At 46.3% G+C, this 26,942-nt stretch overlaps 1 protein-coding gene across 1 annotated transcript; it reads left to right on the top strand.

Moving 5' to 3' along the window:
* CHRNA4 (cholinergic receptor nicotinic alpha 4 subunit) lies at nt 1-21,562 on the top strand. The gene is made up of 6 exons (XM_039719230.1): nt 1-472; nt 1,656-1,807; nt 5,611-5,655; nt 5,746-5,855; nt 14,507-15,887; nt 21,016-21,562. Exons 1-6 carry the CDS (start codon nt 412-414, stop codon nt 21,139-21,141), a joined length of 1,875 nt encoding a protein of 624 aa, XP_039575164.1. The 5' UTR covers nt 1-411; the 3' UTR covers nt 21,142-21,562.
* Nucleotides 21,563-26,942: the final 5,380 nt, after the last annotated feature.

Below are 26,942 nucleotides of genomic sequence, written 5' to 3'. Positions count from 1 at the left end.
TGGCCCGCCAGCAGCACAGCCCGAGCACGGGCTGGGGAAAGGCTGAAAGCAGCAGCAGCGAATCCAGCAGGCAAGAGCCCCGTAGGAAAGGGGAGAGGAGCAGCAGGAGAGCCCAGCGAGGTGGGGCACCCCGGGCTCTCACAGGAGCGCTCTGCAGCCCTGGCACATCGCTAGGAGTGGACGAGAGCGGCGTCCCAGCACGGAGCATCCTTCGAGGAGGAAGAGCTGGAGAGCACTCACAAGAGATAAGGGAAAAAAAACCACCCAAAAACAACAAAGCACCAGCTGCTACCCCTTCCAGAGGAAAAGAGAGTGAAGGGAGTTTAGGGGAATGAACCTGGAGGGTCCAGAGACTCAGAGCGGAAAAGTTGCCCTGCCGGGAGACTCTGCACACTGAAGCTCTGCTCCGCGATGGGATTTCTGGTGCCTAAGCGAAACCTCCTTCTGCTGCTGTGTGCCAGCATTTTCCCCGGTAAGTTTGAGAAAGCTCTTGTCCCCTTGCTCTGCTCTTTAGCTCTTTCCTCCCTTATCCCTCTCAAAGACACGCTGCAGGGAACCAGCCCCTGTCCACAGGGAATTTCCTGAGCCCTCCACCCTTCTGCCCCACCATTTCTGGTCCCCTGAGCACCAGCCTCTGCTGAGCAGCTCTTTGCCTTTATTCTCTGCTCCTTGTCTGATTTCATGGAGAAAGGGTTAAAGCCACGGAGGGAAGGGGACAGGAGGGAGAATCCAGACGGGGCTCAGCATCCTGCTTCTTGCCTGGGCTTTTCTTCCCTGGGTAAAGTGTGTTAATGTGTCTCGGGGCTACAGCTCCGGCTGGGGAGAGCACAGCCAGCGCTCAGCTAATGCTTCCCTTTGTATAATCCAGGGCAGCTAAAGACTAAGTAGAAGCCATATTCCACGAGGGACCTGGGGACAGCCCCCGGCTCCCTCTCCCCTCTGTCTGGTACAGCGCAGCTCCTCCAGCAGCCCCTGGATGAAATGCGGCGTCAATTTTTAACAACCACCAGGCTCCTCTGACAGCTCCTGGAGCCTACGTGCAGGGTCAGGGCTGCTCCTTGCAGCCTCCAACTTTTAAAGTTATGTCTGAGAAAAACTGGGATCTTGTTATCCAACTTGTGCTCTCCTCCATCCTCTTCCTTCTCCCATTGTTTTGGTTTTTTTTTGTGAAATATCCACTAGACAGGTTAAAGAGCTGAATTTCAGTATGCCTTTTTTTATTTCTAATAGGTGTAATGCGAATTTTTTATGTGTAAATCTGATCCAAAATCACTGTCTCCTAGCAGGAGGCTGCTTTTTCCTTTTTGGCTTGCCCTCCTAGCATCCCTCTTCCCTGCTTGCAGACTCCAGTTCTAGAAACTTGCCACAACGTGGCCATAAAAATTAGACCAGATTCAGGGAAGAATAGCTCATGAAGTGAATTCTAAATGGTGTTACTGGTGCCCCCACTTTATTCAGACCAACCCTGCTCTGTAACAGCAGGTGAATAGAGTGAGGAATACCTGGCAATGCTGAGGATAGAAGGGAGACAGATCACCTGAGCAGCATCACCCTCCTGTGTGTCCCCAAGCTGTGGTTTGCAGGAGTTTCCCTCTGGAGAAGGCTCCAGCTATGCCAGCCCAGGGACCTGCAGCTGTTTCATTCCTTCCCCACAGCCTTTGGCCACGTGGAGACCCGAGCCCACGCAGAGGAGAGGCTGCTGAAGAAACTCTTCTCTGGTTATAACAAGTGGTCCCGTCCCGTGGCCAACATCTCGGACGTGGTCCTGGTCCGCTTCGGGCTGTCCATCGCCCAGCTCATCGATGTCGTAAGTGCAAAGGCCAAAATTAGCCAGGCTGGGCCCAGGAGAGGCTCCTGGTGTGTGTGGGTTTTACTGGCTGATCCAGAGTTGGGTTGGGAAGGCTCTGCCCTCAGCAGAGAACAGAGATCATGCAGACAGAGCTGGTGGAACATGGAGGGGGTCATGTGAATAGCTGGTCATCAGAGTGGATCCTTTACTCTTCATTTACTACAGGAAAAATCCCAAATTCCCTGTCAAAACCCATGAGACTGATCACAGCAGGGCAGTGGAGCCGCTGGCATAAATGCCAGGGAATTCTGGCAAAATAATAAATCAAATACTTAATTTGGAATTTGAGCCACGATCATTAATACAAATTTACACAAGTTAATAGGGACAGAGCTTTGCACGCCTTGGAAAGAAAGATTGCCTGAAGAGGTTTCTGCAAATGAAAGTTTTGAGGGTTTTTAGCTAATCTGGCAGATATTAACAAGCAAATTCTGAATGTTTGCTCAGATCACACATGCAAGCTGTATATGCCCTGTACAAAGCAGTCTGCACGCAGACTGATGTGCACTGAAATAGCATTTATGGGATTATTCTGGCACAGTGTGTTGGGGTCAAGTGCTGGACAAAGGAGGTCCCTGCAGGGCTGCAGATGCCAGACACACTCACAGGCTTTAGAGCTTGTCCAGATCTTGCTCCTGCATTTTTCTCCTTCCTGTCCCTATTTGCATGTGGCATTTCCCAGGACAATGTCTGTGCAGCTGCACACACTTTGAGCAGGTATTTGGCTGGCTTACAAAGGAGGTCCCTGCAGGGCTGCAGATGCCAGACACACTCACAGGCTTTAGAGCTTGTCCAGATCTTGCTCCTGCATTTTTCTCCTTCCTGTCCCTATTTGCATGTGGCATTTCCCAGGACAATGTCTGTGCAGCTGCACACATTGAGCAGGTATTGGGCTGGCTTTTATAGAGTGGTTGGGGTTGGAAGGGACCTTTAAAGGTCATCATGTCCAAACCCCTTATTTTTCAGAAGAGGGTCTCCCTGACATTTTTTACTGCAGTCATGTGGCAGAATGAAAGGGATGGTAATGCCCCAGCCCTGGAAGTGTTCAAGGCCAGGCTGCGTGAGGCTTTGATCAGCCTGGTCTAGTGGAAGGTGTTGGAGAGGGTTGGAACTGGATGAGCTTTGAAGCCTGTTCCTGTACAAACCATTCCGTGATTCCTGTGATAATGGAATAATGCAACCTAAAGACATTACTGGTGTGGGACAATCCTAACAGGTGACTCTCCACACAGTTTTATATTTTGAAATCAGATTTTTAAGATGAAAAGAAAGCAGCTGAGATGGTTCAGGGGGTGGGGAATCAAAGACACCAGTTGCTGGAGAGTCTCATCTCCTTGTGCAGAAGCCACCCACTTCCAGCTTTGCAGCACAGCAATGGTCTCCCATTCCCCTCCTTGCTCTTACCTCAGCCTGAGGGATCCAGGGCTGTTTGCAGTTGCTAATGTTGAACTTGCATGGTTCTCATCTGAATAATTGATAAGACTAAAGATAAGACATTAGTGACTGTGGAAGCATGAGAGAGACTTTCCATTATGCAGCTGCTGAATTGTGGGAGAGGGGGGATCGATACACCTGCTCCACAGAGCTTTCCCAGTTTACTTAAGAAAAATTAATCTTCTTAAAACCATGTCAGTGGATAGAAGTGCAGCTTGCAGGCAGAGCTGTGCTGGGACCTGTGGGCATGCCTGGAGGAGGGCTCTCCCCCGCTGCTGCCCCAGTCTGTGGCTGGTGGGCAGGCAGAGCTGTGCTGGGACCTGTGGGCATGCCTGGAGGAGGGCCCCCCCTGCTGCCCCAGTCTGTGGCTGGTGACACTCCTGCCACCACTGTGGCTCTTCTGCTCCTCTCCCCGCTCCCGACAGTGACAGTTTTGGTGCAGACCCTGCTGCAGTTGTTAGACACAATGCTCAGCTCCCAACGACGAGGAGTCTGAAAGGGAAATCAGAGCTGTATTCAAACCCCAGCTCCTGCTGACAAAAGCTGGGGGCAGGGGAACGGAAATCAATGGGGAACTCTACATTCCTGCATGTCCTTACCTCACCCTGGATTGCTGAGGGTTTTCTGAGACCAGGAATAAGGGGGGAGAGGTCAAATACGTGCCCAGGAGCAGCCACCGAGAGACACACTTGGACTGCTGTGCCGTGTGTCTGCGGGAGCTCACGTGCTGTGCTCACCTTGAGAGAAGGGGCCAGGCAGTGCAGCACCCCATGGCTGTGGAGCCACTGCTGCCCTCTGGGCTGGCTCCCTGAGGAGCATCCAGCTGAGGAGGAACTTGGCCATTGTCACACGGCAAACCCCTCTCAATAATCCCGTGGGACTCAGGTCAGGAGGATGGGGTGGTGATGGGCAGGAACTTCCACCAAGGGAGGTTCCAGGGAGAATTCCAGGAGAAGGCAGCACCTGCTACACCAGGATGCCCCATGCAAGGGGCTGTGGTGGAGACCCTCAGGTGCTTGAATTGCCAAGTGGTAAGAGAATCAGTTTCTCAAGGATTGGTCCAGGTCATGGCATTCTTCTCCCATCATCACCCAAAGAAGCAGCTGGATATTTTTTCTCCCTTTGTTTCTCACTGGAGTGTTTTTTGTATTCCTCCTTGCTCCATGTGCTTCTGGTCCCTAACCCCAGGGCAGAGAATCTCTGCTCAGGTTTTACATCTGATGCCACAACAGCAAATGAGGAGGCTCAGGAAGGAGGAGGCAGAACTCCCCCCAAACTTCCTGGGTTTAAATGTTCACAATCAGTCCTGAACTGCCACAAGAGCAAGGTTAATGATGATCAGTTTGCTGTCTAGGAAGGAGGAGGCAGAGCTCCCCCCAAACTTCCTGGGTTTAAATGTTCACAATCAGTCCTGAACTGCACAGGAGCAAGGTTAATGATGAATAGTTTGCTGTCAGCTGAGCCCTGCCAGCTCAGCTGGGTTTGATGCCAACCCAGGCAAGAGATAAAAACCCCACACAAATAAACCCTGAGCTCTGGTGGGACACTTCAGTCAGACCAGCACTAGGCTCTGTCCTGTGTAATTCATCTGAGTCACTTAGAGAGGGCACAAAAGGCAAGCAGCAAACAGTAATTAACTCTACTGCAGTGCTGCCAGCATTATAAATGCCTGACATTGTTTAAATATGTATATACAGCCCTACTTTTCCATGATATTTGTGCATAGAAAGTCTACCCATTGTTGGAAATACACCAGGTGCCCAAGAATTCCATGTCAGCAGAGCAGCTGGGGCTTGTTCAGAAAACCCAATCCAAAGTGCCACAAGCTCATGTATTTGGTAGGAGAAATGCTGCTGAGCTTCTTGTTTCCAGAACTGTGTCCGTGGGCAATGTTTCACAGGAGAACACCCTTGCAGATGAAGCTGAGCACTGGAATCCACCAGACATGTGTGAGTCAGGGTTTAAATATCCATCACTCCCCTCCTTCAGTACTGAGGTCAAAGGCAGGCTGGGGAGCTTTTTCCTCTACCTGGTATCATCATCCCAGGCTGAATCCATCAGCACTGAGTAAAATCCCAATAAATTCCAGTCCATCTGCTCACAGGATTGCTTAGGTGCAGGCTCAGCTGTTCAGTGGTATCAGACCAGCTGTGCCCTGTCCCACGTCAAATGACAGAAACATCTGCTTTTTATTTCCAAGACAGAACTTACATTTATTGCAGAGGTGATTTGTAATTACATAAATGAAATACAATTAAGGGAAATTAAGAGGGTTCTTTGGGCCTCTTAATCTGCTCCTGTAACCAATATCTGATCTTGCATTTCAGGATGAGAAAAATCAAATGATGACCACGAATGTGTGGGTGAAGCAGGTGGGTGCCCCCAAATATGTGTTTTTCCATGTTTCCTTTCAGTTTTTTTGCTAAACTCTCCCAGCTTTGTAACCACCTCATTTTTGGCAGGAGTGGCACGACTACAAGCTGCGCTGGGACCCCCAGGAATATGAAAATGTCACCTCCATCCGAATCCCCTCGGAGCTCATCTGGAGGCCAGACATTGTCCTTTACAACAAGTGAGTGTGAGCACTGTGAGCAGGGGGCAAACCCATCCTTGCAAATTTTCTCTGTTCATGAGGTTAAAATGTTTCCTGCAACAATTCTGCTTTATTTTATTCTCTGTGGTCAGAGTTCATGTAGATTCTACAACATGCCTTAAATGACATGACTGACATTCATCACAAGGGCTTTGCTCTCCTGATGATCCTTCCTCTGGGCAGCCAGTTGTGTTGGGGGATGCCAGGTATTGTTTTCTCTTCACATGTCAGATGCACAATTAAGCTGGATTTGAGCTTTCAGTCCTCTTCAATTTCATTTCACCCAGGAGCTCTCCCCTAATTCATCACCATCAACTGGAAAAGCCAATTACTGATGATGGGCTTAAATAAGGAAAATATGCTGAAAAATGTCAGGCTCGTGCAGCTAGAAAAACAGGGGTTTCAGGTCAGCTAAATACCATTCTGGAATGATTCCTAAATAGGTATTTGCTCCTCTTTGCAGATGCTTGGAATCTGTCTCTTGTAAGGACACTTCCTAGGGAGCAGGTTGTGGTTTTCTTTCTTTCCTTTGGAGCCTGTTGATATTTTTAGAAATGCTGCCCAAGTGCCAAGGCTGTTTTCTCCCTGGAGCCCCCACCACAGCTCTCCGGTCTCCCTGGATGTCAGATATCCCAGTCCCCCACCCCAGCACAGGCCCAAGAGAAAACACTTGCTGCAGGCATCAAGGAAAATCATCTTTGCATGTGGCTGACACTCAGAGAAAACCCTCACAGCAGCAGCCAGGCTTGGTTTTAATAAACAGTTGCCTGGTTCTAGCTTGATATGGTTTTGCTTCTGTTTAAAAACCAAAATAAATGGCTGAAGCTGGAATCTGCCCAGGGGACTGTGAGCTTTGGAGACTACAGGGGCTGTTATCTTTCCCATTAGCTCATTCTGGATCCTCAGTGGTGTGGAGTGATTGCAAACCTCTCGGAAATCACTGCATCCTCACTGAGCACCTTTCAGAGATTAGCCCAATGAAAATTATTCATTCAGAGGCACTTGGACCTTCCTGCCCTCCAGGGACACACTCTGAACATGAATATTGCATCAAAAATGCCTCACTTGGCAGCCAAGAAAGGTGTTCACAGCTTCCACTGGAAAGAAAAAACAATGTCCTTGTCATTCTTGTTGTTTAATTAATGACAATGACAAGGATTATTATTTTTGGAGCTTCTGGTGGTTGTTGTGGTGGACCATGGTGCCAAAGGAAGTGACGTGGCACAAATCCCTGTGCCACCTTCGTGCGTCAAACTCTTCTTTTGCTGGAGCTACTGGCACAGAAGAGCCTGACATGTCACCTCTGCCTCCTCTCCCTTGGCTCAGCAGGGTTGATGAGGATGGTCCATGCAAGGAGGGGCCAGGAAATAAGGAACCACAGAATGACAGAATGGTTTGGGATGAAAAGATCTTAACCATGATCTGATCCCACCCCTGGTCATGGGCAGCAACACTTTCCACTAGACCAGGATGCTCAAAGCATTGAGCATTGTGCAGCCTTGCCTTGAACACTTCAGGGATGAGGAACACTCCAGGAGACCTTGGTATCCTTTAGGTCTCAGGACATTTTGGGGTTTCACGCTGAAGACACCCCCCAGATGTCCAGGACACCCTGACTTTGAGCTGGGAGCTCCTGCCCCTCTCAGACTCTGCCCCTCTGCCCTGTTGTAGTCACTGCTGCTGTCACTTGAGTCTCTACAGGGACTCCAGGGGTCTCATCTCCTGGCCACAGCAGCTGCTCCAGAATGTCCTTCTCTTCCTCTTCTGGGCAGTGAGAATCTTTCAGTCCTGCCCACCTTATTGCTCTGCCTTGCAGTAACAAATCTGACTGTCCTGCTGACACAGGAGATCTCGTGCCCCAGCTCCCCAAATCCAGGCTGCTTCCCTCCCTTGATCCATACTTAGCATTAATGATCATGCATTTGTCTGTTGGTTGTCATGAGTCTATCATGCATTTTTAATTGGTTACTTTATCCATGAATTAAACATGGATGTGAGCTAGGCACCAGACATTAGTGGGTTTCCATGAATTCCATGTGTCTTCACTGCTATATTTCCCTTTGTGCTCATGCAAAATGTTTTCTGCCCTGAGATGTACTTCTCTCTTCCACCTAAATTCCTGCCAAACACATCTGGAGCTGCAGTCAATATCTTAATCGGGTTTCACATATTTTAGGGACTGCAGGGCAAATGCAAAGCAAAACCCCCAGAGTGAGGGGACACCAAGGTGAGGCTGCTTTGCACAGCATTTCACCAACTGCATTCCCAGCCAGGGCTTCTCCAGCTGGACATCTCAGCTGGAAATGGTAGTGATTAGCCATGGTGATGCTAACAAGGACTCCATCTCATATTTTACACATATATATGTATAGTTTAGAGAGAGTTTGACATAGCTGCACGTGATTCTGGGTCTCTAAGAGCAAGAGAATGTGCAAAAATACCTTGGTGAAAGAGAGCGAGAGGCCACACTGACCTTTTGTCTTCAGGCTGTTTAGGGTGAGCTAATTATTGCTTATAATATTATTGAAATATGGTATTTCTGTTTGGGATGGACTCCTTTAGGAAAGATTATACAAATACCCTTCCTGTTTTCATCTTAGGCTATATATTACAGAAATGGTAAAATTTCAGTTTATTTCAGATTTACATTTTTAAGGAAACCTGACCCTTTGTTGTGAGGTTACTCTCATATCATGGCTCATTATTGTAAAAAACATTCCATTTACCCACTCTAGAGACCCAAATTAAATCAGTAAATTCAGCTGGTTTGGCCTAGAGACTAAATGTAGTTGTCAACATTCATAAGGAATCTGAAAAGAAATTAATATCCTACAGGGAAATTAATATGCTGTTGAATTTTCAGGCATGATGAGATAAGTTCCAAGACTCTGCAAATAGTTTCTACTGGATGTGACATAACATATGTACAACAGAGGAATATGAGTTCCTCACAGTGAAGTGACAAAGCCTCCTCTTTGCCAAAAAACCAGGCTGTTCCTTATCTGAGGTTGTAAAGGCTCTTCAGGCACCACCAAATCATTTCTAAATGAATTATCTAATCCTCTGCATTGATTTGTTTCTCCATTCATGAATGGCTTTGAAGCACATTTTAGTTTTTCTTTGTATATTTGAAGTACAAAAAATGAATTGTATTTTTTTCTCTAATGAGGGAATAAGCTTTTTGGGATTGCTTTTTTGTTTTGTGGTGGGGTTTTTTGTTGGTTTTTTTTTGTTTTGTTTGTTTGTTGGGGTTTTTGTTGGTTTTTTTTTTTTTTGTTAGGTTTTTTTGTTGTTTTATGTTTGTTTTTGGTTGGTTGGTTGGTTGGTTTTTTGTTGTGTTTTTTTTTTGTTAGTTTTTTTTTGGTTTTTTTTTTGCTTCTCCATCTCTGTGTTGAGTCCCTTGTTCAACATGGGAGCTTCAGAGGATAAACCCCTGAAAGCACAGGTTTGCACCCAGGTGCTCCAGCTGCTGAAGGCTGCCCAGGGCAATCCAAGCCCATGTCCTGGAGCCTAATGCTGGTTTTCAGCTGGACAGGCATGGTATTATCACAGCCTGGTGGTTGTAAAACCCGAGAAGAAGCTGCTGGGAATATTGAGAATTCAGAAGTTTCTCTTTTCTTGGTATTTTCTGGGATTAACTGTTCCAGAAAGTAATCCTTGCCTTAGACTCCACAGTTACCCCCCCCAAAAAAAAGAAATATGTGTGAAGGAAAATCAAATACAAATTTCTGTAATTAGGGGTAGGAAATATCTTGAGGAATTCATCCAGTGATAAAATGGACACAAAGGGATTACTGGATGGGATAAAAAGATCGTCTGTCAGGCAGCTTTTGAAAATCATGGAAAAGCAAAGAGTTTTTTTGAAAAGTACTGCTGCAGCTTGTTCTCGTGAGCTATACTGTGATGTTTGCAACCAGTTAGATTGATGGAGTAACACTGGTTTTATGACTCATCCCAAAGCTCTTTGGAGGAGAAATACCAAAAGATGCCCCAGTGTAACCTTTAAAATTGGAAACATACTTGACATTTTTCTTTATGTGCATTGGCACAGATCTCATCATTGTGCACCAGTTATATTTATAATAGGCAAAAAAAAAATAAAAATCACTAATTCACCCTTCAGTTCTCCGATCCTTCTGGCAGATTCAGTGGTTGTTTTTCTGGAGAGGAACATCCTCAGATGCTTTGAGGTTTGCTGCCAAGCTCTACCCAGCAATGCAGGAGCTGATAGAAGGAAATATTCAGGAGGGATCTCTCTCCTGGGCTGCTGCTCTGCTCACACCCAAGGGCTGCTCCTACCATTCTAAGGACAGAGCAAGAGCTCTGCCTTCAAAGTGCTGGGGAGGATCCTTGGCAAAGGGGAGAATTGGAGCAAAATGCACCAATTCAGCAGAGTCAGAACCTCCTGTGCTCATTCCATTGGTGTAGCACAGCCTTTGCTGAGAATGGTGCCTGTTTTCTTGAGCAACAGCAAAAACATCATTATTACTGCTGGTTTCTAAACCAAGGAAAAGCTGGGATGGGACTGAAGGAAGTCCCATCAGTGCACACACATCTCCCCTGGGCACCCAGGACGTCCAAGATCCTGGAAATATTTAAAACCCAACTAAGTAAGGTCCTGATCCTCGTGTAGCTGACCTGCTTTGAGCAGGGAGTTTTGGGCAGGAAGCAGTTCCAGAGGTGCCTTCCAAGCAGTGCATTTGAGTTATTTGGTAGCACAAATCAGTATATATTTTCCAGTAAATATTTTCTGGTTTCCTTTTGAAGAGAATTTTAATCTGAATATTCCAGAAGCATCTCTGTAATGTGTACCAAAAGGGTGCAGGCTCCTAATACCACAATTTTTCTTTATTACTGCTCTTTGATGAAAAATGCTTTAAGTGAGGACATTCTACTATATCCATATGTGTGTGTAGATAATTTTCAGGCTTTTAAAGGTCTGTTGGGATTTAAATTGCGTCATCAGAAATTAAAATAAATGTGTGTCTCATTTACATGCACTCTGAAAACACTTAATTTTGTGAGATGGTGTATCTCCCAACTGTAGGAAAATAGAAAGTGTCAAAGGAAAACAGAAATTCTCTGTCAGCAGAGCTTTTTAGTAGAACATGGCTGGTAGATGTCAGTAAAGCAATGCCATCCTTAAACCCTTAAACTTAGGAAATTTAATAGAGCAGCCTTTCTTCTCAAAATGAGAAATCAAAGGCTGCAGCACACAGCAGCTCTTTTTTTTTTTTTTTTTTTTTTTTAGATAAGTAATTGTCTTCTCTCTTTCTTGGTGTTTGACATAAAAATATAAGAGCTCCAGTTCTTTAATACTGGCATATTTCTAAATTCTAAAGCTGTCAGGTCAGAGTAACCAGGAGAGCCTGACTCTGAATTCTGCAGTTCTTGTGATGTTTACCTTGCACTCACGCCTTCTTCCAAATGGATTTTCATGACAACTGTCACAACAGAGTGATCTCCACCGAGTGAGATGAGAACGTGCTGCTGCTCTAGAGGAATGTCTGCAGATTTTCTCTGTCCCACTTCATCAGGTCTCCCACCTTCCTGTCTAAGGCAATATTCACGTGGTGCAGTCAGGGCTGTAGGAACAGGAATGGGTTTTCCCACAGCAAAGCTGTCCAAAAGAACACAGGGTTTCCCCAGGCTCCCAACTGCAGGCTGTGTTTGCAGTTGGTTGTCTCACCTTCATCCCTTGGAGAGGGGGGAAAGACTTGGGAAAGCACTCAACAGCCAGGTGACCTTGTTTGCTCCCTCTTTTATGTGGAGAGGAGCAGAATCAAAGTCTCTCACAGGAGGGGAGAGAGAATCTCTCCAGGCTCCCTGCATGGGCAGGGTGCCAGCAGGCACAGCTTCCAGTCCACTAAACGTGTGCTTGAAGGTCCACATATGCTTGTGGGTGGAAATCTCGGGAAAGGAGGCACAAAAATATGGATGCATGAAGGGTGAGACAAGTGGGAATACTGCCTTTGCATGATGTGGCTGGCTGGGATATATTCCATGTACAGAGCATGGCTGATTTACCCTGCTTACAAATTCCTCTGCACTGAACTGCAATGAGAAATCCAAACACACTCAGTAAAGTCAGAAATTCCTTCATAGTCCTGGTAGGCTGGTGAGGCAGGAGCATCCAAGGGTGTTTTATGGCTCCTCAGAGTCAATAACTGACTAAATCCAAGGAGAAGTTCCGCAGCTGGTTTCACTCCTGGCATGGCACTGCAGGCAAAATCCAGCCTGGAAGGCAGTGCCAGTGTTCTTTGTAAAAATGTGAGCCAAAGAGGACCCAGGATGAAGCTGGGTTTGTTAGGCGAGCAATTAAAAAAAAAAAAAAAGTTTATTCCTCATTAAAAAGCAGGTAATTTACAGAAACAAGTGACACACAAGATCTGCAGCACCACAATGGTTCCATCTATGTTTGCAGAAGAGGAGTGTGGTGATCACCCAGAAACTGCAAAACTGCCAGGGAAGGCATTTCTGGGAATGGAACAGAGTTGCATGAATTATTATCATTCCTGGATGCTATTTTAGCAAGAGTTTAGTGTGGTTTTTTTCCAAGAGTTTTCAAAAGAAAAATGTACACCTGTCTTGTTTATCCAGCCACTTACCCGCTCTACCTAAGAAGGGAAACACTCATAGTGGATGCTCATAATCTCTTTTCTCTAGTAAGATCCAGTTAAAAATATTGCTCCATTAATGAGTGATTTAATCATGCCTCAGAGATATCATTAAATGCAGAATCAGATTCCATATTCCTATTGAGATTTAAAAAGAAAACCACCAAGAACAGCAAGCACTGGACTGCCACTTGCTGTGCATGTTTCATGTCTCAATCTGGATTTACTGTGCTCCTGGCAAAACCCAGGAGGAAAAAAAAAAGGTGGTTTTCATCCAAATCACATGTTCTGGAGTGTAAATTAGATTTAAGAAAGAACAGGTAAGACAGGAGCTGGATGGATTGTGCAATGGCCCAGGTTTGGTTGCTTCAGAGTAGATCACCATACTGATTTTGTGTTAATCCCTTTGTGAGTGCCTTGTATGTAGTTCCCACCTTTTTTTTTCTTTTTTCCAAGTATTTTAAGTCTTTGAGAAAAAATCCAGTTTAGAAGTCAAAAGACACTATGTCCTTTTGTGTTCTTTTGGCTGTCCCAAAATCTGCCCCAAAGAAGACAAAGAACAAAAAGAGTTTAGTAAAACCTGGTTCTCCACCACACAAGAATTCTGGGTTTATTTTTCAAGAAAACTAGAAAATTGTCTCAAGGACATCTGGGCTGTGATCCTGAGGACTGGGGATGTTTCCATCTCTTCCCAGGAACTGTGTTAGCCAAGGCAGCTCAGCAAGTGCCCAGATCCTGCCACTATTTCCCAATACAACACCAGTCTCATTTTTAGGATGTTTCACAGAGCAGGTGGGAATATGTGATGTGAGTTGTGAGGCCCTGACACAGGCTGCCCAGAGAAGCTGTGGCTGTCTCATCCCTGGAATTGTTCCTGGCCAGATTGGATGGGGATTGGCGCAACCTGGTCTAGTGGAAGGGGAAAAAAAACCCAGAAACTTCCATGGCAGGGAGTTGAAATCAGATTGTCTTTAAGGTCCTTTCCAACCCAAACCATTCCATGATCCTATGAAACTATCAAAAAGTCCTTTCTCTTTCCCAATTTTGCTTTTAAATGAATGGTCTTGTAAATGAATTAATTCAGAAAGTTCCTGTGCCTTCTGCAGCTTGAGGAGCCCTGCTGGATCAGCCGTGTGTTGGTGATCTTGCTGCTGGGAGGGAGGAGGAGAGGTGTGCTCCCTGTCACTGCGTGGCTGCTGTCAGGGCACATCTGGGCACTGAAGCAGCAGAGCCCTGGGATTTTGGCAACTGCAGGCTGGGCTGGCTCCAGCCAGAAGCACTGGGCAGGAGCAGAGAGCTTTCTATCTGTATCAGCCTGAATAATTCATCTCAAGTTTTTAGCAGAAGCTCTTTTCCCCTGCACAGTCTGTCCTTTGTCTGGCAGTGCTGCTGTTGGTAACTCAGGTTCTTCCTCCAAAAGTCTGGAAAATACAATTTATTCATACAATTCCAGTACAAACTCCTGAGCTGTTATCTATTTATCTGATAACCCCCAGCTGAGAGCTCCTGTGAGGAGACACCACAAAATCCAATTCTCTTCCTAACTTGGAAATCAAAAGATTAATGTTCGTTATTCCTACTAATAGGATGTTCTTGCTGTTTTTCACATAAAAGACTGGGTGATTACCCAACACTCATTCGTTTTTAGCAGCTGTCACAAATAATTCTGCCCAGCTCACAGCTACCCTATCTCATAATACTTCCTCCCACTTCTAAACCAAACTCAACTCATTCCAGAGCACATCTGGGACACCTTTGGGAAAAACTTCTGTGCAATCATATCAAGGAACTGACTTATTCCAGGGAAAGGCTGGCATGTGCATGAATTCCAGGGCTTGTGTCAGCCAAGAGCTCAAAATGCCTGGACAGAGTAGATGGAGCCAGTGTTTGGACGTGATGTGCCTCTTGCATCTCAGGTCATTTGGAAGCCAGGCACTGAATATCCTATTTCCTTAACAGAGCTGACATGTCCTAGAGGAGTCTAAGCTTTTTTTGTCTTCCATCTGTCCCCAGTGCTGATGGTGACTTTGCAGTCACCCACCTGACCAAGGCTCACCTCTTCTATGACGGGAGAATTAAATGGATGCCCCCTGCTATCTATAAAAGCTCCTGCAGCATCGATGTCACCTTCTTCCCCTTTGACCAGCAAAACTGCACGATGAAGTTTGGCTCCTGGACCTACGACAAAGCCAAGATAGACTTGGTGAGCATGCACAGCCATGTGGACCAGCTGGACTACTGGGAGAGTGGGGAGTGGGTCATCATCAACGCTGTGGGCAATTACAACAGCAAGAAATACGAGTGCTGCACAGAGATCTACCCCGATATAACTTATTCCTTCATTATCCGGAGGCTGCCGCTGTTCTACACCATCAACCTGATCATCCCCTGCCTGCTGATCTCCTGCCTCACTGTCCTGGTCTTTTACCTGCCCTCTGAGTGTGGAGAGAAGATAACCCTGTGCATCTCCGTGCTGCTGTCCCTCACTGTGTTCCTGCTGCTCATCACGGAGATCATCCCCTCCACCTCCTTGGTCATCCCTCTGATTGGGGAGTACCTCCTCTTCACCATGATATTCGTTACCTTGTCTATCATCATCACTGTCTTCGTGCTCAACGTGCACCACCGCTCCCCCCGCACCCACACCATGCCAGACTGGGTGAGGAGGGTCTTCCTTGACGTGGTCCCACGGATCCTTTTCATGAAACGTCCCTCCACGGTGAAGGACAATTGCAAGAAGCTCATTGAGTCCATGCACAAAATAACCAACGCGCCGAGGCTTTGGTCCGAGATGGACGTGGAACCCAACTTCACTACCTCATCCTCCCCCAGCCCCCAGAGCAATGAGCCATCACCCACCTCCTCCTTCTGTGCCCACCTGGAGGAGCCAGCCAAGCCTCAGCCCATCTGCAAGTCCCCTTCTGGGCAGTACTCCGTGCTGCACCCAGAGCCCATACAGGTGACCTGCTCCTCTCCACAGCCCTCCTGCCACCACCTGAGCGACACCCAGGCCACCTCTGTCTTGAAAGGCAGGTCACTGAGTGTCCAGCAGATGTACAGCCCCAACAAGGCAGAGGAGGGGACAATCCGCTGCAGGTCCCGGAGCATCCAGTACTGCTACCTGCAAGAGGACTCTTCCCAGACCAATGGCCACTCCAGTGGCTCCCCAGCGTCCCAGCGGTGCCACCTCAACGGGGAGCAGCCCCAGCACAAGCCCCGTCAGTGCAAGTGCAAGTGCAAAAAGGGCGAGGTGGCCGGCACAGCAGCCCAGGGGAGCAAGAGCCACGGCGCCAAAGAGCAGCACCTGGTGCTGATGTCCCCAGCCCTGAAGCTGGCAGTGGAAGGGGTTCACTACATCGCAGACCACCTGCGGGCGGAGGACGCGGATTTCTCGGTGAGTATTCCAGCGGAGCCTGCTCTCCCTCAAAGAGTCAGGAATGAGCTGCTAAGGGGGCCACAGCAAGCCTTGAGCTGTGCAGGGTGTGTTCGTGTTGAGGCAGGCTCAGCCATACCTCTAGGGTGGGTTTTGGCCGCTGTAGGCACAGCTGGAGATGTCCTTGGTGTCTTGGAATGAGGGCCAAGGGGGCGGCACAGCCAGGGCATGCTCAGGCTGCTCTAGAACAATGGATTCTCCAGCAGAAAATAGGAATAAAGTTGTTGTTAGGCAGCAAAGAAGCAGTTAGATTTCTGACACCCAAGATGCAGCCATCTCACAGGAACAGAGGCTTATTCCTTATTTAAGCCTCTGACAAATGAGGAATTCACACTCTCTGCTTTTTATTAATCACTGACTGACTATGGAGCTGAGGAAAGCAAATTGCCCAGGCAGGCTGTGGGAAGCTGCAGTAGTGTGGGGATACTGCAGGGTCTGTTCAGCTCTACTCATGTATCATGGTGTGATTCTTTATTAGTGGACTTCCACTGGAGCTCTCTGCAGGGACGTGAGGGAACAAATTTCCTGTTTATTCTGTGGGGGTAAATATGGTTACAAATAAAGGGAGTAGAGGCTGAAAGGATTTTTTTTTCATGGAGACGGTGAGGCACATAACAAATGCTACATCCTTTCATAGCTCTTGTAGCTCTTTACTGCAGGACTATGGATACTATGTGTTAGTAATTATGGCCACAATGAAAGGAGGCACAAGATAACCTGAAGTTAGTCATCTTATTAAAGAAAAGTCTTATCTACCTTTTCCTGGGCAGATTCATATGCCAAAGGTGCATTTTAGCTTTGTCTACAGTTTAAATTTCTTAGGATTTAGAACCAGTGCAAGTCATAGTGTGATTATACAAGACTTCCTGAGCATGGAGAGTATCTTTTATTCCCATGTTTCACAGCACTGAGCAGCAAGAAAAGCTTAAATACTACTGTCCATTTCTATACTCTTTGGTATCCTAGTTAAGGGCCTCTGTTCTTCAATGGATTTTGCTTCACAGCATCCCTTTGAGGAAGGAACTGTTAATTCCTTATGTTGAAGAGTTACAGCCAAAACACAAACTTTCTATTCAAGGTCACAGAACAAATCTGTGGCAGAGATGGGTTGTGAATCCTCATCTTCATTAGTTGCCAGTCCAAAACTCCTTGCCAGGGTAAAGCACTTCAGAAGCACATTAGGAGTGCAGGAATTAAAGTCTGCTCTCTCCCTCTGGCAATAATCACAAGTAAACCCTTGGATGTCAGTTGAGTTTAGCTCAATTTTTTCCCCATGGTGCAAATGAAAAAATATTACACCAATAATACTTCCCATTTCAAATGATTCTGCCTGCTGAGCTGGTTGGTGTTAACAAGAATGGAGTCAATTAATATTTTGGGTTCCTTCCTCTTAATTTTTTTAATGAAACAGTCTTCAGAAGCCACAGATTTTCTTCTGATACCTTCTGCTGCTCTTCCCTCGTGAAATTAAGTGATCGTCCTGAGGAGAAAGCTATTTACAGCACTAAACATCAAAAGCAGAAGAAAAGGAGCAGCTTTGAGCCTTTGGTCTCTGACCCAAGTTCCTGCCAGGCCAGGCTGTGAGGAAAGGCACCAGGAGAACATCCAGCAGTGAGCTGTGGGCAGCTTTGTGGGCTCCCCTGGGGACTCAGGGTGACCTTTCTCCACTGTTCCACAGCAGCTGTGGTTGGCACGGAAGGCAGAGCTTGGGCTTTCAGATAGAGGGGATAATGCTGACTCCATTGTGGGCCTGCACTATTTTCTCTCTCTGGACCCAACTAAGATATAAAGTAGGAAAGCACAATTTTTCCTCCCAGTGGAAATGAAAAAGAATAAGGAAAATGATCTTCTGGAGGTGAAATACATTCTGAGGAGCAGAACTGATCTATAAAATGAGAATTTATTGGGGAAAAAAATCAGTCCTCAGAAATTTGCTTTCATCTTAAAATCAAATTGTCCCATTTCTTCATGGAAGTCTTCAATAAATCTATCAGCAGGCATCTCTGATGCAGTGCTGAGACACATCTCACTGTCTTGTGGGCAATATTTCCAGAGACATTCACCTTCCCAGAAGGAGGACAGAGCTTCTTTTAAGTTCCTGTCTTTTTATTTTTTCTCTAAAGCTCCATTGCCACAGGGGCAGTGCTTCTAAATTAAAAGTAAATAGCTCATTTAATTAAGTGCTCCAGCGAAGAGAAAATGGGAAATGCAAGAGGCAGTTGTTTGTTACAGAAAGATATCTGCAAACAATACAGGCACAATGGGGCACTGGGGAAAACACACGGCGCAATTGTCCCAGCAGAAGATGGAAATGCCATTAGAAATTAATTACAGACTGAAAGGCAAAACAAGTTCCATGTCACACATCAGCCAAAATAACCAGACAGCACCATCTGGGAAGTCGTTCTGTCCATGGCTGTGTGCATCTCCAGAATGCTCTGATGTGAAGATATTTAAAAATAAAATGGGAAGGAATAAAGCTGAGGGGGAGGAAACAGGATAATCTCACAGGGTTATTTTTAACAAAATACAATAAAACCGCTTGGGACTGCTCTAATCTGTGCTGCAGGCTCTGGGTCCTGGGGGTCAGATGGCACCAAGGCACCTCAATCCTCCTCCAGTCCTGAGGCTCAGACCCACGAGGAGCTGGACCAGGGCAGAGCTGCAGATTCCCACTTCTCAGGAGTTTGAGAGTGGGGGAGTCAGCTGGTCCTTCCCCTGATCATTTCCCGAAAATAACTTTGAGTGAGCTTCTTAAAAACTAATCAGAATAGAGGTCAGGAGTTGTGGTGGCAGATGTTGGCAGCTGCATGGATGTCAGAGGGATGCCTGCAGATCAGACTCCAACTGGGCTGCTGGACCACGAGGAAGAGCTACAATCGTGGCCGAATACAAAATAAAAAATCCAAATCATTTTCTCTCCCTTATCCTCTTTTTTTTTTTATTATTATTATTATTATCTCCCCTTAATTTCCAATTTCACCCTCTGTGCTCTCAGTCTGAAGCTGGATATTGATTTTACAAACATCTGATGCAGTCCCAGCCATCATTTTCAAAATGGGTTCAGTATTTCTGCATACACCATTACATTAGAAAGCAAATTCCTCTGCAAGTTGTTCTTCCCCCACTTTCCTCTTCTTTGCTCAGAGAGAAACTCATCAAGTTTCTTTTCTTTGTGTGATCTAGCACTTTTTTTTACTAGCATAAATATTCAAAGAAAGTCATTACACCAGAATGAGACATTATTTACTCAATCCAGCTTTCCAGCTGAACATCAGATGGGAAATTTCAGATTTGCTTTACACATTGGTTACATCATAAGACACTAATCCCATAAAAACAATCATCCAGGGTTTGCTTAGATGCCTTTCTCATGGGGAATTTTAAGCATCAGAGGCTCCAACTCTCAGCAAGTGATGAATAGGTCAGAAAATAAATGCAGCAAAAGGGAGTTATCCACTGAGCTCTTATCACAGAATTGTAGAATTACAGAATGGTTTGGGTTGGAAGGGATCTTAAAGCTCATCTCATTCCACCTGCCATGAGCAGAGCCCCATCCAACCTGCCCTTGAACTTTGCAGGGATGGGGCAGCCACAGCTTCTCTGGGCAGCTGTGCCAGGGCCTCAGCACCCCCAAAGTAAAGGATTTATTCCTAATTTCTAATCTAAAATGCTACATTTTAGTTTAAAGCAATTCCCCCTTGTTCTGCCACTACACGATTTTATAAATTTGAATAAATTATAGTTCACAACCCAAGGAAATTATAGAATCTTGGAATGAGAGAATTCCTTTTGGTTTTCAAGGGTCAGTATTTTTTTTTTACTTACGCTAATTACAGATGGTTGTGCAGAAGGCTGTACAATCATAAGATAACATGATTTTACCCAAGAAGGTGACAAGATGCAGGATGAACATGGTTGATTTCTCTGCCTATTCAGTAGTAAAGGCTGGCTTAACACAATGCTGCTTTTAAAAGGAATAAGTCTATCCATTTAATGAAAACACTGAACCCATTCTTATGCTTTTGACAACATTCAGGTATTCCTGAAATTGAAAATGCTTTGTTCTGAGAAAATATAATATGGTCTCCAGTGCATGCCTCATTTCCCAGCTCACAAAGCTGCTCACTGAGCCAAGGAGCTCAGCAACACCACTGTACCTGTGGAAACATCCTCTGCTGCAAGTGGCATTGCACTGATAGCTGGATTGCTTCCTTTACCAAAATGCATTTTTGGCAGCTTTGCTGTCCCCTTCTCCTTTCACCACTCACAGCCACTGGGGAGGTTTGAGTGGGCTCCTGCTGAGATGTTTTCCCCAAAGAACAAGGCAGCGTGCCAAATTTCTGCCCTTGGGGCTATTAATCACCAAGTGGGAAATTGTAGGAAATCATAATGGGTACAGTCATATCAAATAGAACTTTACCATCTGATCAGGCCTCTTCCTGGGAAAGAAATTACTAACAGCAATGTAATATAAGAGGTTTTCATAGATATATGGTTTCTTAATGAAACAGTCATTAACCATTTCTGCCTCATGGTACTAGAAGTTCCCAGAGGGGAATTGCTGGAAAATCCTCCCACAGCAAGGCAAAAATAGGGAAAAAGGAGGATGAGGGTACTTTTATTGGCTGGTTCATTTTCACTTCTTATTCACCCAAAGCTGTGAATGCCTTCACAGAAAGAGATTGGCTTTGTTCATCTGTAAGCACATCTTTTTATGAGCACGGGGAAACGAGTCATTTCTTACCCCCCACTGCCCCAGCCTGAATCACAGCCTCATTTACACACCCAGCTACAGCTGTTGCTGGTGGAAAATGGGAGAGTGAGTGTGCAGATGGCCTTAATTATCCACGGGGGTGTGTTATCCACTGGGATTTGGGACTTCACATGCACACCCCTGCAGTCTGGGGATCCCTCAGGTGATTGATGAATGAAGCTTTGCCATTTTATAGCTCCACTAAGTGAGCCTCCCCCTCCTATCTCAGGAATGATATGAAAATATCCTGCTTTGGAGTAAAGCTCTAAGGGTTTTCACAAATTTTAATCTCCAGTAAATGCTAATAATTGGCCTCTCCCCTCTGTGTTCCAGGTGAAGGAAGACTGGAAGTATGTTGCAATGGTCATCGACAGGATCTTCCTCTGGATGTTCATCATTGTGTGTTTGCTGGGAACTGTTGGGCTCTTTCTCCCACCCTGGCTGGCAGGAATGATCTAAATATAGCACCAAAGGGAAGAAATTATTGTCCCACTATCCCACTCTATGGATTTTAGTTCACCTGGAAGGAGAGAACACTTGAGCTGCTCCCGAGCTCTCGGGGAATCCTTGCCGAGGTCACATTGTTTTGCCAAGCCATTTTCATCTCCTCCATCTAATTTAGGGGAAAAGTTCTTATCAAAGTCTGTACATAGCATGGTGGCATTCATTGGCATATACTCAGCAGTGTAAGAACACGAGCTTGTCCCTAAAGCAGCACAGGAAGGGGCTCTGCATCCACAAACCAGCCCCTGGCAGTAGCTCCAGTCACCCTCAGCAGTCTCACTGTGCCCTGCCCAGTGACTTTGCCCTGTCAGGCTGAAGTCTTTCAGGACGGTGTCCCTGTATGAGTCATTTTATAAATAAAGTTCCAGATTTGGGATACCTGTGCAGGATGTGGTCTGTGTTCAGCAGGTAAAGGCAGAGAGTCTGGAAAGGCTGGAATGGCTGCTTGGGACCAACAGTGATCATTAGCACAGCAGATGCAGATTTTATACAGATTTTACTCTGGCCAGTGCCCTCCAGGAACTGTGGATCCTGAATGAGGATCAGGCAAATGGAGGGAGGATTTGGGGTTAAGATTGGGACCACATTGGTAACACTTTAGGGTACTTTCAGAGGAAATCTGAAAGTACTGGATCCAAGTTATGCCTTCTGCAAAACTGCAGAGGGTCACCCTGAGATGTAAAACCCTTGGTGTAGGTGGGGAAGGTACCTAAGACATGGGGAAGCCAGAACAGAAGTCCAGGATAGAAGTGTGCCAGGATCACCTAGAGCAGGTTATTTAGGTCCCAGAGAGAGAGAGAGACTCCATGACCTCCCAAGGCAGCCTCAGTGCTCTGCCACCCTGAATGTAAAGCAGTTTTTTCCTCGTGTTGAGGTGGGATTTCTTGTGTTTCAGCCTGTCCAGCTCAGTTTGGCCATGCTCACTGTTCCCACCCTCAATGCTGGGTGCCAGCTGGGAACAGCCCACAGCCCAGTGTCTCCCTGCTTCCTTCAGAGCTCTCAGAGGCAGAAGGGCTCATGACCATTTTACCAGTGTGTGCAGGCAGAGGCAGACGTGGTCTAAACATCCTCTAAAAGCTGCCTCAGGACCTGCAGTGAGAGCACAACTCAAAGCCCAGGCTGCAGCTCTGGGGTCTGGGCTTTGCCCAGCACCTCCTCCACAGCTGGAGCTGAGATCAGCACCCATGGGACTCTCTGGGAAGTTTACCCTGCCCTGAATTTAGGGGAATACACACCAGGAGAGGCAGGCAGCTGCCTGGGGAGCAGCACAGAGGGTGCTGGCAGAAGCCAGAGCCAGGTGAGAGCCCAGGTGGGACATGTGTCACCCCTGTGTGGTGGCCTGGCACACGAGGCTCGTGGCTGCCACACGGCTCAGTGAGCAGCACAGAGCTGCTCAGAATTGTGACAGCAATGCTGGAACCAACACAATGGGGTTTAGAGACTTATTTGGAATACAAGTTACTGCGCTCAGCCTGAACAGCACAGGTTAAAAATCAATGCAGTGATCAGCCTGTGAGGCCTCATCTAAGAACTACAAGTGACCTCCGTGTTCACAGATGCAGCCAAGTGCTTAAAATCTGTTTGGCTCACAAAGACAGCAGAGTAGCTGTGGTTTGGGCCAGTTCCACAAAGAGCTGTGCTGGCACAGCACGGGGTGGGAGGCAGGGAGGGAGGATGAGGGAGCCGAGCTGCTGCTCCTCGTGGCTTGTTTTCAGAATGAAGAGAGACCCAGCCTTTGGAGATGCTAATTTACCCCTTTTCACAGCCAGCGAGTTTGCTTGTGGCAATGAAAGGAAAACAAACAGACGAACATCTTCAAGGTCTAGTGCATAAATGTCCCAGCACAGCTGCAGTGCTGTGACACAGCAGGGCTGCCTCTCGGTGTCACAGCCCCACAGGGTCACAGGCTGAGCCCTCTCCGGCACCTTTTCACATTTTGACGAAAGGATTGTGAAGGTGGAAGATTTGTGACCCTGGGCACTGCTGGGTTAGGGGCATGGTATCACAGCAATGCCCACAGCAGCTGCTCAGAGCTCGCTCTGCCTCCCCCTCCTCCTCCTCCTCCTCCTCCTGAACACATGGGAATCACTAGCAGCAGAGCAGGTGGGAGGCTTGGCTGTGCACGCACATTTTGAGCAGTAAAACCAGCAGTTTCCAGCTGGGATGGAGTCAGCAGCAGCTCGAGTCTCTGCTCACATCTCCCAGCAAACACAGGAGCCAAAGCCAAGCCGGGGTGGCTGGGCTGCCAGAGCTGCTGCTGGGCCCCTGAGCAGGGGGGAATGGCTTGGAGGCACCAGGAGAATTGATGAAGTTTAAGGACAGGATAAGAGCCAAATTTTCACGGTGACAGATTGGGGAGTGCACTAGGGACAGGCTTTGTGCACAGCAAAGGGCTCATCTCCGATTTTCACCTTTTCTGCTCAAAGTCATGGCCAGTGCACACTGTGTGAAGGGCAGTGGCTCAAGGGGAGCATGGCACTTGGACTGCAACAGAGCAGGACATTCTGCCCTGCCATGCGGGAGGGGGAGGAGAAAAGAGCTGCATTTGTTGTGCATGACACAACATCAGAGGCACCAGGTGTGATCAGGAGTGCCAAGGGCGTGGTTGTGTCCTTGAGGAGTCAGTGCCACTGCAGGATCACAGGGTTTGGAGGGACAAGATGAGGAGTGACAGCTGAAACCATTTGCAGAGGTGTTACTGGTGTCCGGGGAGAAGCTGGCATAGGGCAGCTCCCTGGCATCCTCTGCTTTGTTAATGCCATAGCAGTTTTCATACGCTGATAACTACATTTCTTCACATGTTGCATAAGTAGTTTCCCAGGTTAAAGTTCAAATAAATTCTTGTTTTTGCTTCTGACATGCCTCTTTTTAAAGTCTAAGGGGAGAAATTAGGAAACAACATCCACTGCTCTTTCTCAGGTAATTCCATCTTGGAGGTTGTTTAGGAGGATGCCATCCTTCCATAGGATTCAGTGATCAGAAACTGGAATAAAACTGGGACATGAACCAGACTATAACTGTAGAATAATGAATAATTGTGCTATTTCAAACCCATGGAACACAAAGAGACGTTTTAGCATATGAAAGACTCCAGGAAAATGCATGCAGCCAGACTGTTGGCATTTGTAATGCTCCCAGCTCAGAAATTATTCCCAGGACTTGAGTGAACAAGCTGACATCACAAAAAGAGTGGGGAAGCAAGAGTGGGACACAACAAGAGCCCTAAAATGTATTGGAAGAGATTCAGAGCAAAGTAAATGGTTTTCAGCTTCCAGGAGTGCAGAACTAAGCTCAGAGACCCCAAAGGCATCAAAGACAGCAGATACGGATGTTGATCTTTTCTGTTTTACTTGTGCAGGAGAGATTGGATCCTTACCATGGTGTTTGATGCTTTCCCTCCAGTACAGCTCCTTTGGGCATGAACGGAACAAAACTGGCTGTACCAACCTCAGTTACCTCCATTGTTCTGTTTTTCCCTACAGCTCATTTCTCCTGCTTCCCTAATGCTCACTTTGTCCAGATCATCTTCCCAGCCACAGGGGATGCAGGGTGTTCTATCTGCAGCTGCCTGGTGGGATGATCTATGAAATCCCCATTTCCCCAGCATGTCCAGGGCTTATTTCCATCTCATTCCCCAGTGAGCTAATCCACATAGCTTTTAACACCTCCCTGTTGGAGAAGTTTCTCTAGATATTTATCAAGAAATTTGGCTCAAGGCAATTCACAGACAGGCAAAGATGCAGGATTCATGTACAGTCCTAAGATAAACACCCCCATAACAGCCCCACGTGGCCCTCCCCAACTGCAGTGATGTCCATTGATGACACTTTATCCACTCCCAGGATATCTTTTTGTTTCCAGCCCTATAATTCTGGTCCAGCCAAGCTGTTGAGTCATGGAGAAAGGACATAACAAGTTCTACTACTTGTTAACAGCATTGCTGGTTACTCCTATGGTTGTATCTTACCCCTGAGACAGAGATAATGCCTCAAAAAATGTTTGTTCCAAAAATATCTGTCATTGAAAGGTCCTCAGCCCCTGCCACAATCCACCTACACGAGGTGGGTCAAACTGTCAGAGCATAAAATCTTGCAGCAAAAAAGCTCCTTGGCTTGAGGAATTGGGTTACAAAGCACTGGCACAGGCTCTGTGACACTACATGGACTAAGTATCCTTGATTTCAAGTAAATAAAACCACTCATGGGAGAAAGTTTAGGAAGATAAATGGACAAGTTGTTTGTGCAGGTTGTCTGTCTCCTAATCAATAGCCCTGCTGGGACCCAATTTTGTTGAAGTCTGACCATTGCTGTTGTCTCTGAAATAACCAGACAAAAGCAAATGTCACTAGAAATTCCACCAAAATAGATCAAATCCCAAGACAGGCAGAGAGGGGATGTGAGCAATTTGCAAAAACAGTTGATAAAGAAACCTAAAGGAGTTCTGTCTCAAATCACCTGTGGTTACTAATTTTAACAGGCAGAACAGCAAGTTCAGGACTGGGAATTTGGCTGCACTGGTTGAAGTCAGAAAGGAAGCAGAATAACCTGCAATTCAGATGTTCCTCATTGCACTGCTCGTCTTCCCCAATTTGTAAACATTTAATAGCAATAATTTTCTGCCCACAAGTTTCACTGGCCACTTATCACAGCTTTGGAGTTTATACTCAGCGCTAAATTCAGTACCATTCTGAACCAACTTACTGTAGGTTTGTTGGTGGGGGTTTTTTTGGTTTTTTTTTTGTTTTTTTCCCAAGGAATTTGGAAAGCACAATTCCAAAGCTCTTTTACCTGTATAAACAGACACACTGCAACTCCCAACACCTGAGCAGGGTGTTCCTGTGCAGGAGTCTCTTCCAAGCACAGTGTTCCTGCTGTGCTGCAACCTTCAGCTCCTCTGACCTCTCCTTTTTCTTCTGACTGGAACTTTGTCTGCAGCAACACTTCATCTGTGCTGAAAGGTTTCCATTTTATATGTCAAGGCAACTCTGGAGAGCTCCACAGTGAATAGAAATGTTACTTCTATCAGAGTGGTGTTTCTATGCATTTTCCAAAGGGAATGTATGTCATACTGAAAATATTAATTCTTGGGAGTTTCTAGAGAATAAACACACATAAAGCCAAGGATGACTTTAAATACTTACAGGGTGCACTAAACATATTTTATCTGACTTTTGTTGTAGGCTGGCTCCCACACAAGTCTGACATGTTCCAATATTCCTTTAGCAGAATTTCTTAACTCCATAGGATTTTTTCTTCATGACAAGAAGAAATAATATTTGGACTCCTTGTCTAAAAAAGTCAGTTCTCTTAAGGTAAACCTCCTTCTCCTTGGTATTGATGTGACAATCTGCTTTCTAAGTGTGATGCATTTGCTGCTAAGATTTCAAAGGTTGGCTGTATGAACACCCAGGCTGCCGTCCCGTATGTAACTGCAGAAATTACACATCCAGAATAAATGCAGTGGAATGTGCATGATGCTGCATTTTTTACCTTTTAACAGCTCTGAAAAATCTGTACTGATACTTTTTGTGCCACTCTGCTTTAGGCTTAGGGTTTAAATCAGAGTTCAGGAAGGTTTGTTTCTGAAGGAGGGGCAGGTTACAGGCAATGATCCAGCACAGCCTGAAGCAGTGATTGCAAAGAAGGAAGAACATTTTTATCAGTATCTGCATGGTTTGTTGCAGACACGTCTCAGCTGATGGCAAGGAAAGGGGTGTAACACAACAATTACCTCCATGTTACATGGGTAAAAGCCAG

The sequence above is a fragment of the Passer montanus genome, unplaced genomic scaffold, assembly GCF_014805655.1.
Source record: "Passer montanus isolate IOZ18808 unplaced genomic scaffold, ASM1480565v1 scaffold41, whole genome shotgun sequence".
In the NCBI taxonomy this organism is placed as follows: domain Eukaryota; kingdom Metazoa; phylum Chordata; class Aves; order Passeriformes; family Passeridae; genus Passer; species Passer montanus.
This window is presented reverse-complemented; position numbering and strand designations above follow the sequence as displayed.